Genomic DNA, 12,546 nt, shown 5'->3' with positions numbered 1-12,546 from the left:
CAGCTTCCTTATTAACTCAAAATATCATACGTTAACAATTTTGGTGGCCAGGCAAACCAAGATGACAACAACAGCAGATAAATGCATCATGAAGTGTTTTAGGAACACCATTGCTTAAACGACAAAATACTATATTTTTAAATATTATACATATATACTTTACATATCAGTCCACAAAATTAAAGAAAACTGAAATATGTAGTTTTCAACAGACCAAACTGGAGTTGTAGGTAAAAAAAACACAGACTGGCCAGGGTTAGAAACATTGTGAGAAGGACAATACAGCACTTTATTGTTCAGAAATGTTTGCAGTGACAAAGTAAAATAGAATCAAGGGGGAAAAACAGCAACAACAAAAAACAAAAACAAAACAAACAAAAGAAAAACAACAGACAACATAAAGTGGAGGTCACAAATTTAAACATACAGAAAGTTAGATTGAATAGAGGTGCTCATTCTGGAGCCCAGGACACATCAGAAGCCCAGCTGGAGGAGGAAAAGTGTGTCATTGTTGAAAAAAATGAAAAAACAAACAAAATACAAGTCAGCAGAGGCTGAACCAAACACAGGCTAATCTACTAGCACAACGCTACAGTGGTCAATTTAACTGCCACATACTCTTACGTTAGGGCAGATGTGGATGAATGAAAAGCTGCTCTGGAAGCAAAACAAGTTACAGGATGGTAAATACATATTTATAAAAAAGATGCTTCAGTTATAAACAGGCAAATCAAAAGCAAGAGATTATGTTCTTTTATTTTGCATTATTTATACTTTGATATACTTTTTTTTTTTTTTTTTTTAGCAAAATGCCATACTTTTGTTAATAAAAGTAAACAGGAAAAACAGCCACCGAAGCCACATCCATTGTCTATGAACCAAAGTAAAACATATGACCATTAAGCGTGAGCACAAAAAGTATAGCAAATCTTTTTTTCATCAGTGAGTACACCTACACATCTCCTTAGACATATCTAAAAGACTGTACAAATATACACTACCAATACTATGTGATAACATGAAATTCAAGAATACCTGTTGGCTCTAAAAAAACACTCCTTTTGCCAGAAGAACAAGTCTGTTTCTGGTTGCGTTAAAGAATCATAAACTGAAGGCAAATCATGTATTGTTTGGTAAATGTTGAGCTTTTTCTTTCCCTATCCTGAGGAAAAGTTGACCTCAGCTTCACAATCAATATCTGCATTCATCTTCATATTTCAAACTGTAAAATATGACTTTTTTGCCTTTCTCAAATGGCTTTAGGAGTTGAGGGAAAAGCAGAACCTTATAGCTACTGTCTGTAACCAAGGTCTAGAAGTTCAATGAGGCAGCATTGTTGGTGTACGTCAAACATAATGCAAAAGTATACATGTGCATTTTATTAACCCTGTCCAGAAATCAGACTTGTTGCTTGGTTATCTGAGTCTCTGATTGTTCAAGCTTGTTTGTGATACCTGACTGGCACTCTTCCTTTTGCCGTTTTGTTTCATCTAACAAGTCTTTTGACCCATAACCATTTTCACTGTGGGCGTCCTCCCTGATGTCAGAGTCACTCCCATCCACTTGATCATTTGTCTCTGGCTCCTCCCTACTGAGTGACTCTGCAGTCTGCACGTTCACCTCATTATCGCTGTCAGAGTCCACAGCAATTGGTTCAGAATTGACAAGTGCTCCAGCTTTTAAGGTGCTCTTCATTGAATCTTTGCAGTTGCTCCCTTTGATGGCCTTTTGACCATTCGAGCAGAGGGAGGCTTTGGTGGCAACCCTTGCTAGCATCCCATGCTTCTGCTGCAGGTCACCATTGGTTGTAGCTTTCTGCCGAAAGCGAATGGCACTGGCAGATCGGCCTATCCGATATCTGGTAGTTCGTCTTTTGTGTTCATGGTTATGGTTCTTGAAATAGCACTTTGACTCAAAGTTCATGGGATGCTGCAAATCTATAACGTCTTCCATTTTAAATCCCAGCAGGACCCGAGTGTTTAAGGTCTCGCAATTCACCATGCATCTCCTCCTTCGATTTGAGAAGTGGCTCGCAATGTCAGATTTCCAAAGCCAGAGACTAGATGCAAGCTTCTCCACCTCTCTACGAGTTGGATAAGGTTGCTTGTTGAAGTACTGAGTGAGGAAAGCTTTTCGTGTTTCGTAGGACTCATTCTCGTAACCCTTCGGGTCCAAAGCAAAGACTACAGGTTCATCTTGTTTGTCAGTTGAAATTGGCGGGCTATGCCCTGTCTGGTCATCGCTTGCAGATTTCCGTCTCTTTGGCTCAGTTTGGTCGAAGTTTGCTAAACCTGCCCGTTTGAGACCAGCCCCCTGGGCCTGTGCAACTCTTGCGGATGGAGCAGGTCGACCGTTTTGAGTTTTGCTGACACCGCGGCAATGCACTAGATGCAAAGTGATCGTGGAAGCAGTCATGTTACTAGTGTAGACGCCAAGGCAATGGATGCATTTGTAGGTCAACTTTTTCTCCACAGGATGAACTGTTTGTATAACTTGATGGCGGTCACGCAAATGGTGAGCTAGAGAGTCTGAAATGGGACCCTTAAGAATTGAAAAGCAGAGAGGACAAAGTGTTTTGCCTACATCCTTCTTATAAGGTACAGCAGCTTGCGGTGTAGCTTTAGCCAGTATGGCGTCTGAGGCATCTGGGGGTATCTTTAGGACTGGTGGCAGAACCGGCTTGTTCCCCTGCAACGATTGTGGTAGTGCATTGTTTTGGGCGTGAAATGCCACCGATTCTTCAGGAGCATCCCGCATGTTATATGTGGTCACGATCAGCTGGACATTCTTGGGATTTCCCTGCTGAAGCGTGAGGTCAAATGTAAGCGGGGATTCTGTCCGCGGCCCGACAGATTCATTGGGATGAACCCCTCGCATATGAGTCACCATTTTTTCGACATCATTGAACGTGGCCCTGCAGTGTGGGCAAGATAAGCCATGTATCAACATGTGGTTAAGAAGCGTGTCGCTAGGTAGGTAACGGTTACAGTATAAGCATTTACTAGTGAAGTTGTGAATTTTCATGATATAGTTGGCCACCGCCGGTACCTTCTCCGCTTTGTGCTCCTTTTCAAAATGCGAACTGTACACATTTTCTGGAAAGAGCTCATTGCAGATGGTGCAGATCTTCCATTTTTGAGTGTATGACGTGCCGATGACAGAGTTGCCCTTCTTAGAAGTAACAGATGACACCGTAGTAGCTGCTGCCTGAACTCGAGAGTTCAGCTGAGGGATCTTTAGTATGGAAGTGGATGATGATCCAGAAACAGAACTACGAAGACTAGCAGAAAGCTGCGGTTTGCTTGTCTGAGACTGCTGTGGGACTGAAAGCTGCACTTGTTGTCCCCCAATGGTTAAAGATTGTGTAGTCCCAGGCTTCAGACCAAAGGCCCCCTGCTTCAAGTGAACACCTGACAGGAGCCCACTTGAGTTCAAACTCCCTTTAGGAATAACAATACGACTCAGCTGCTGAGCAGATAAAGGCCGTACTCCAGTCAATACTGTACCCTTTGGCATTACACCAATGATGCCCTTATCACCCTGAGCTTTGGTGGACACCATAATCACAGGCTTCGCCCGAGGTACCACAACATTGGTGTGTCCAATCATAGCAGTAACTTGATAACCAATGCGCTCATGGTCCTCAATGACATGCTGCACAAGGGCTTCATAGGTACGAGGTACAAAGAGGCACCGTTTGCAGTGAATGGCTGTGCTTGTACTGTTGGTACCACCAGAATCAGCACTGCTCCCTGTACCAGAGCCTGCGGTTGTCCCATTGGCTGGTGTTGTCTTCTCACCAGGCCTCACTAAATACGGTGCCGCTACATGCTGGAAATGTTCCCGATAGATATGCTTTCGCACCACATTATATAGTGGGTCCCTGTAAGTGCATTTCTTGCAGTAATACACTGCTTGCTCTATATTATCACGTGTCTTATCCAGACGAACAGCATCCTTCAAGCCAACTCCTGCCCCCTGAAGTCCTCCAGCATTATGGCGTACGACATTGTTGGGCATGTGAAACAGTCTGATGTGTGTCTCCAAAGTCTTTTTGTTCCCATTGTAAGTGCAATAGGGGCAGTTAAGGAGAATGCGGTTTTCAAAGTCCTCGCTGTGCACATTACGAAAGTGACTCTTGTAGGCCGAGAAAAACTTGGAGGAAAATGTACATCCAGAACAACAGAACGGCTTTGAGCGGTACTCCTAAAAAGACAAGGAAAACAAATGAGTAAAGAAAAAAACTAAGATGGGTTTTTGAAAATTGAAACATAAGGGTCGTAAAAAAATTGCTTCCCCTGTCCTTTAGTAAGATTTAAGTTATAACTCACTTGTGATTTGGTCATTGAGGGATCCCACATGCACACATCGTCCCATGTGGTGTTCTTAATGTAGAACTCATTGGGAACAAATTCCTTATAGTCCTGTAGGGGAAAAAGAATACATATAAAAAAAGTCTTTGTAGAAGTAATTTTTCAAATGCTTTGCACATGTATTTCTGTGTAAAACGAATGAAGACTGAATAAAAATGAAATGCTTTGCACTGAATCAATCGGTTCATACAAACTGATTAGCAGGAATTTTTAACTTTCTAACTCTGCTATTTGAGGTTTCAATCGTAGACGTTTCTAATATAGCTAGCAAATAAAAGCAACTTCATACTAGACATGGCTTTTAGGAAATTTAATGGCCAAAATGTGCATTATGCACTGGCATTCACAATGTCACTTTATTTTATCAGACACCAATCATACAGCCTTTTATTATAATCATTGCAAACACTTATCCTTCAGACAGATTGTCCTTTGTGGTGTTGTTTTAAAATATTGAAAAAAAATGGAACTTGTGGCAGATTGCAATTCTGTCAGGCAACTAAAGTAGTAGATTTATCAAAAACAAGAAATGCAGGCTTTATTTCTGAAAAATACCAAAAGTCACATGGACCTACTTCACAAAACTGCACCATATGTGTTATTGTGTTAACAAAAAAATACTGTTAAGACTCAAGGTTAGAAGATGAATAACAACAAGCCAATTTCACAGATTTCACAGCTACAGAGCTAATGGTAACACTGTGACACAAAATGTAACATAAAACACACACTTATTTAGAACTGACTTGGGTAGTTAATGATAGTGAGGATGTATGTTCTTGCTTGTGGAGATATTTTAACTAGAGAAATGTACTTACGTCAATGTGCTCCCTGCAAAAATCCAAGCCAATGTCACCCAGCACTTTTTTCACATTCTTCCTAGCTTTTCGTAGACTGCTGAGGTTGTTCACTGGGAGTTGAAACATTCTGCCACCTGAAAATAAATTCATCACCATCATGAATGAATAAAAGACATTTTGTATTGTTTGAATGACTTCAGAGAACAAGAATACATTAATAATATATCTCACTATGAAACTATTTTTTCGTTTGAGCGCACCTTAACCCAGATCATAAACACAAGCTTATGTCAGAGAAACGGTCACTAGGAAAGGAAGAGGCCTAAAGCAAAACAATTGAGTCAGAGAGCATCTTTCTCATCACAGCCCGGGAAAATGACCAGCATACTAAACACAGACGGCCTAAAGCCAACGTACTATTGACACCATGCAATATCTTTCTTATTTTACAATAGTGTTTTCCAAACTGTTAATTCTTCATCAAAAGCCACAACCTCCAAATGTATTTGTGAATTAAATTCCAAAGAGTCCTTTCACAACTGAAAACTAATTTGCAACATTTGTATGGTGGCATGCAATTAACATCAAAGGTACTTCTAAAAATGAAAATGTCAACGAGAATAAGGAGAGACAACGCATGAGGTGAAGATTAAAGAAACCAACCTCTGTCCGCAGTATAGGCTATGCGCTAGTCTATAATTGATCCAAAGAAACTGACATAACCTTACATGCTTTGTTAAAAAGGAACTGAATGCATTATTAATTAAATTTAAATAAACCATTCAAAAGTTTGGGATTTAAAAGATGTTTTTAATGTTTCTGAAGTTTTTTTATGCTAAAAAAGCTGCACTTGTTTGATCAAAAATTAAAACATTAATATTGTACAGCAATATAGCAGTAATAACTTTTATATTAATAAAAATTTAATAAAATGTGTTTTAAAATGAATTTCTTAATATGCTATTTTGGTGTTATTTTATTTATATATATATATATATATATATATATATATATATATATATATATATATATATATATATATGAATAAATCTATTTTACATTATTTAAAATTTTTCCAAGCACCAAGTACAAGTGCTTCAGCACTTGATGTCTATGGCATGGCACCATTTCAAAACATAATCGCCCAACTGAAAAACACAAACGCATCCAATGAATCTGTGGCCAACATTCTACAGTACCAGCATTGCAGATCTGTGCTTTGACGAATATTGTACATGAAGAGCCAAACATGTCCAACTGCAACGCTAAATTAGGCCGATCCCACAGCAGCCAGCAAAAATGAGGTCAAAGTTCAACTAAGGTCAAAGGTCACGTACCTATCTGACCTGCCTTCATGGAAAACCTGCATCAGCGCTTGGCGTCACCAATCACAAGCATCATACGGTACACCCTGCTTGAACAAAGAGCAGCAGTTTCACTGAATAGGGGCTCTCTCTCTTTGGTTAGGCGTTCCTCATCGCCTCACTGACTTTCTCCCATCCTTTCTAGATGGCGCTAGAGGACAGCTCTTCCTCCATGTTATATAAGCCTCTCCCTGTTCTGCCTGCCCTTTTTCCGCTCCCTTTTTAGTGCAGGCTTCTGCATTACAGCCCTGGAATGGCGCCTCCTGTTGAGGCAGCAGCAGAGGCCGGTGCGTGGAAAGCCATATCTGCAGCGTCTGCTCTGGGTGAAGGTTATCCGATGATCCCCTAGCATGCTTGGTTTGCATGCATATGCAAAGAGAAAATTAAAATATCTGTCACATTTTAATTAACTGCCTCGTGGCCGTCCATATCCAAATACACCAACCCTGTGTTAATGAGAAAAACATACTGCTGGTAAATACAGTCAGCATCAAAGGCCCAACACCAAAGCTACAGTTGCGAAAATAACATCGCATATATTACACACACACAGCACGATAAACATAAGCTGTCAAAATGTCAAATTCAAGCCATGCCATTTAGCAAATTGCATCTATGCTACCCATTATGGTAAATACTAAAGTAAATATTCAACTTGCCATTCAACAACAATTATACGTTGCAAATCGTACAGAGCAAAATCAAGTAGGCAAGTACACGAGTATGACAACACACTGACGAGGGAAACAACTGACCAATTAGAGACTAATAAGAGTCACACATTGGTCTGTTTGGTTTGTTGACATGTCAAAGGCGATCAAATCCTGCAAGCGCCAACTTTGCTTTGTTATTAGTGAATCTGCACGCGCTTAACTGACAGCCTGTTCGTTAATTAAAAGGACAATTCACCAAAAACAACAGCCCAAAAAATTAAAAAATGACTAAAATCGCTTCTTCAATCCAATACTGCTCCGCACACGACTTTCTTTTATCTGTGAAACACAAAAGATGTCAGGCGACATGACAGCCTCAGTCACCGTTCACTTTCAGTGCATCTTTTTTTTTTCTTCCAAACAATAAAACTGACTGGGGCTGTCATTCCGATTAACATTTACTTTAGCTCGTGTTAGTAAGTAACACGGGCTCAGAACAACGCGGGGACTAATAAACGATGACATTTGTTTTTATCTTTGATGAACGGTCCCTTTAACGATTGATTCGTTGCAGCGCGAGCTTTTCGTGATGAGTTAGCCTAACTGTCAAAGCAAACGGGAGATATAACAGCGGTCTGGAGCGAGTGGTCGGATTTAGGGTCTGTGCGAATGATAAAAGCCCTCAGTTACACTCACAACGGTAAGAACCCGTCGATATGAACTTTATTTTTAATTCACGACCTCAGAGAGCGGTTTAAAAACTGTGTGACACAAACAATCGGCTACGCTTTCCGCCTGAGAGTCTGAACAAGTCATTTCAGATTTCCTCCGGTCAATATCAAGTTAGCAGGTATCCGATTATGAGGTGTTCTCATTGGGTTTCGTTCCCCAGACGCGCAACGGGGAGCGAGCTGAACGTTACCTGGCCCGCGCTCCGCTAGCTGCGGCGCGTAGTGTCACTTTCCCGCCCCCCGAACCGAGCGCCTCGTCCTCCGCTTCCCGGGCGGACACACACCGCCGAAAGAGGGAGCTCGACTCCTGTCACGGGCCGACCCAGAGCTTTCCGTCTGCCGGGAATGAGCTGCTGCAACTCATCTAGCGGAGTCCGTGCCGGCGTACGGGGGTCCCGGAGGGAGAAGGAGCGTGAACCGCCGAGCGCGTGCCGCGTTTGCGATGATGCACAGTCCAGAAGACGCGCGATGACGGTGTAATTGACAGCAATTAACGTAATCCGCCATCCACTTAAACAATACGACCCGGTCCAGTACCTATACTATCCAAAATGGCGTGTGAAAAGGGGCGGAAGTGACATGTGTGTTTGATTAGCATAAAAAAGCATTGTGCCGACGGAGACAGGCGGTGGGTGGGGAATTGTGTGGCGAGAGGTGTCAGACGACCCCCAATCTAATATTCACCCCCCATCCGAGCTTACCTGGTATGCACAAGTGTGTCTGCGCGCGCATTAAATGTTTTATTACATGCTCCCGAAATTGGTGTAAACAGCCCCTGGGCGCAGTTACATGGAATGAACCCATAGGGGGCGCCATCGGCCGAAACTTGATTGGATAGAGGCGTATGCGTCAATTCTGCATCTGGTATCTACCCCCGCAGAGAGTCGGATGTATACAGTGCCTCAGTACTCAGCCAGCGTCGGAGCGGCATGAGTTCGGGTGGTGGCGCTGTACCGCGCTCATGCGCAACTCACCGGGACTACTTCTGCATGTGAAGTGCTGGGGTTGCAGACTGCGAGCCATGGTGATTCCCCCACCCTCTGGCCCTTGAGCTCTGGAGTTATTTCCCCCCTTGGTGTTGGCTGGATCAAACTCGCCCGAGCAGTTCCTTGCGTTAGACTAGTTTGGGTGTCATTTGGGACATAACGCTCTACACCCAGAGAGAGAGAATGTATTTCCTTTGGATGTGTCCAGACAGGGCAGACACTCAAAAGGCTGTAGAGGATGTAGGCTGTTGTTTTCTTCTGACACCGACTGATGTGTGAAATTAAGTGTGTAATACAACTTCATCAGTTCAAGGTATTGTATAAATAACACACCCAGATGAAATCGTCCGAATACTTTTTTATAACCCAAATGATCTGCAACATTAAATGTTTATTATAAAGCATACATCTCTAGCCACTCAAAGTGCAAAAATGGTTCTCAGGCTGTTAAAAAGATCAATATACATACAGTATATGGAAACGTAAGAGGGACCCCCAGGGACAGTTTTGTTTAGGGCCTCCGAGCACCCCCCTCTATACATACATACACAGCCATGTTACAAAAGCACCATTTTGGATAGCCCAAAGAACCTCTCAGGAAACTGTTAAGACAAACATTTTTTTCTTAAGTGTGAAGAACCATTTAAAAATTTAATGACTACAAGGAACCATAAAGAATTTCTGGGGGTTATGATGTTCAAGGCTCTACATGGGACCAATAAAGAACCTTGATTTTTTTTTTTAAATATAAAAATGGCATTAATGGATCCATTGGGAGACTTTAACATCCATGGAACCTTTCCATTGCAGGTTCTTTACAGGGAGAAAGGTTTCTTACATTATTCAGATGTTCTTGTTCAACTTCACTAAAGGTTCTTTAGGGAATCGAGAATGATGCCATAATATAGCTTAAAAAAAAAGAAAAGAAAAAAGTAAATTTGGTCCTTTTTATTAAAATTTTTTTTTTACACTTATACATTTTAACATGTAGACTAGTAACATAAAGGGAAGATGGAAAGGGGTAATTCCAAGAAAACCAAACACTACTGTAACCCGATATGAGAGAAATAACTCATCGTAATGAACCCGTTACTTGGAAATCATGAATTGACTGCAGAAGCCCTAAACATATCACAAAACTACACACAACCTAACCACGTCAAAGGTCATGTGGTCGCAAAAAGAGTGAGCAATCCTTTCAGGAAGGAGACTATTTCATTTCCACCCAATTTGGACTCTCCATAAACACGATCCACGAATGAGATGGGAACCTGCATAATAAACAGACAGGACCGCGTTCAGATCATCATTAAATAATGCAGTGTGCTACTCTGAAGCAGATTTGGTATTAAAGAAAAAAAAATTACTTGAATTTATACATGAACGCATTTATTAAATAGTTTAATACAGCAATACAAGGCACAGTCTTATGTAAATGCATCATCAAAACTGCATTTTATTTATTAAACTATTAATATTTATATGAAAGGTGGGGTGAGAGCTGTGTGCTTACCTCTCCTACAGTATAGCCCAGCTGTCTGGCACGGACAATCATCTCCATCTGGAACACATAGCCTTTAGACACACACTGCTCTACTAACTTCTCAAGAACGTCTTTCTTATAGAGCCTGAAACGGAGAGCACAAGAGACAGTGATACGATGTTGTAATGTCACATAAAAAACACGATTTAAAAAAAGACTCATTTATGAACGTGCCCTTACCTAAAACTCCCCGTGAGATCAGACGCTCCCGGTCTGAGCAGCACTTGTGTTATAAAGTTTGCCCCTCGACTAAAAGGAAACAATCGTTACAAAAAAAAGTCATCTTGTGCCATAAAATCAATTATACGTGAAAAATGATACCTGACCTATTTATATATGTCAGTATATAAACATGTCTAAAATGTGTTCAGTCAGCTGAAGTTTCCAGTCATTACCTGATCAGTTTCCGACGCAGATCCCATCCATAAACGCCACCGTCTCCTCTGTACCTCGTTCCAGACACCAGGTCGTATCCACCCTCTTTCTGTTTCCTGAACAAAAATACATAAGCATCATGAAAACGTCTGTTATACAGACGCACGTGATAATGCTAGTAAAGCAAAACTACACTACACAATACAGTGAGCGGATAAAATGGTTTTAACAGCAGAGTCATAAAGTCATTGAAAGAAGATAACTTACTCAATGAACTGTGCAATAAACTTTGGCTGTGAGGGAGAAGAAAAAGTAAACACTTGAAGGTTTCATTTAGTGAAAGGAGGATCAAATTATCCATTTTAAATTCCTGAAAACTGACTAAACATGCTTACATATATATATATATATATATATATATATATATATATATATATATATATATATATATATATATATATATACACACACATATATATATATATATATATATAAATTACCAAAAAAATCTAAATGATCATATTCATAAGAAGTCATATGCCTTAGTACCTCATAGTTTTGATCTCATCATACTAAATTTAATTTGTTTTTATCCCTGTGTTTGACTGAAATGAAATGACCCAAAATAATGATTCTCAACATCACTAAGGCTCGTTGGCATGTTGTACTCTATCTGTAAATATGTTCAGTGTTTCCGAATACCAGGATTTAGGGATGCACCGATAATGACCGGCCAAAATATGTGTGCATGTTATCAGTAAAGCCGGTTCTGTAATCAGCGGTAAATGCCTTCAGTAAGTGTTTTCACATATCGTCCGATCATTATCGGTGCATCCCTACCAGGAATCAGTCTAAAGAAGCTACAAAACACTATCCAATGGAAAAGTACTTACATGATGCGAGAGATCAGCGTCCATAATGATAACGAAGTTTCCGGACGCGTGTTTAATGCCGTGGATGTAAGCCGTTCCTGAAACGACACGAAACGTCACGCTGTTCCTGTAACTCGGCTGTAAGAAGTATGTGATGAAATGTGAGGCAGTTTACCTAATCCCAGTTTTTGTGCTCGCGGCCTCAGGAGCTAACAAGAAAAGAGACGCCAGATTTTCATTTTTTCCCCGACAAGTTGTCGATCACGTGCTGTCTATTATAACGCACAACTCACAATCCTGTCCGCGCCGTAGATCTTCTGCAGCTGCTCGGCGATCTGAAGCGTTCCGTCCGGGCTGCCATCGTCAATCACTATGATCTCGTAGTCGTATTTACTGCATTAAAACATCACCATTTGCTATTCTTAAGATTAAGTTAATCGTAGGCGATTAGACTGTCAGATGTCACTGACAGCTCATCATTAAAACTTCAACGGTCTGCCGGAATAAGGTTCCGTTTATAACAACACCCTTACCTCTCGCCAAAGTACTTCACCAGCAACCACACAATCAATGGGAGGTTTTCTCTTTCATTGTAAGTCGGCAGCAGAACAGAGTATTTGTCAGACTGCTTTTCGGTTTTCGCATTACCTCTCCTACTCGCCATGTTGGCGTCTCCGACGTAATAAACACCGGATGTTTACATCAGGTACGTTGTCCGTGGAAAACACCAGCTTCTTCCTTTGGTTCCGGATTGTTTGGACAGTTGAGCAGTAGCAACTCAATGTGTCAGTATAATATAAAATTTAGTCACAAACTCTTAGGTTTTCGGATGTTTCACTTGGGAGAACG

At 41.0% G+C, this 12,546-nt stretch overlaps 2 protein-coding genes across 4 annotated transcripts; both read right to left on the bottom strand.

Annotated features, from left to right (window-relative positions):
• Positions 1-232: 232 nt before the first annotated feature.
• Positions 233-9,097, bottom strand: adnpb (activity-dependent neuroprotector homeobox b). Of its 3 annotated transcripts, none has more exons than XM_043225150.1 (4): positions 8,623-9,097; positions 5,192-5,307; positions 4,332-4,424; positions 233-4,206 (listed from the first exon to the last, which is right to left on the bottom strand). In XM_043225150.1, exons 1-4 carry the CDS (start codon positions 8,735-8,737, stop codon positions 1,399-1,401), a joined length of 3,132 nt encoding a protein of 1,043 aa, XP_043081085.1. In that variant the 5' UTR covers positions 8,738-9,097; the 3' UTR covers positions 233-1,398. The 3 variants fall into 3 exon arrangements, with proteins under 3 accessions (XP_043081085.1, XP_043081087.1, XP_043081086.1); XM_043225152.1 differs by lacking the exon at positions 8,623-9,097 and adding an exon at positions 8,113-8,145; XM_043225151.1 differs by lacking the exon at positions 8,623-9,097 and adding an exon at positions 6,511-6,680.
• A 743-nt stretch (positions 9,098-9,840) lies between these two features.
• dpm1 (dolichyl-phosphate mannosyltransferase subunit 1, catalytic) lies at positions 9,841-12,392 on the bottom strand. The gene is made up of 9 exons (XM_043225155.1): positions 12,231-12,392; positions 11,991-12,090; positions 11,873-11,906; positions 11,719-11,795; positions 11,093-11,118; positions 10,846-10,941; positions 10,631-10,699; positions 10,421-10,535; positions 9,841-10,178 (listed from the first exon to the last, which is right to left on the bottom strand). Exons 1-9 carry the CDS (start codon positions 12,359-12,361, stop codon positions 10,074-10,076), a joined length of 753 nt encoding a protein of 250 aa, XP_043081090.1. The 5' UTR covers positions 12,362-12,392; the 3' UTR covers positions 9,841-10,073.
• Between the last annotated feature and the right edge of the window lie 154 nt (positions 12,393-12,546).

The sequence above is a fragment of the Puntigrus tetrazona genome, chromosome 23, assembly GCF_018831695.1.
Source record: "Puntigrus tetrazona isolate hp1 chromosome 23, ASM1883169v1, whole genome shotgun sequence".
Classification (NCBI taxonomy): Eukaryota; Metazoa; Chordata; class Actinopteri; order Cypriniformes; family Cyprinidae; genus Puntigrus; species Puntigrus tetrazona.
The sequence above is the reverse complement of the archived record's forward strand: the minus strand, read 5'-3'. Positions and strand labels throughout refer to the sequence as shown.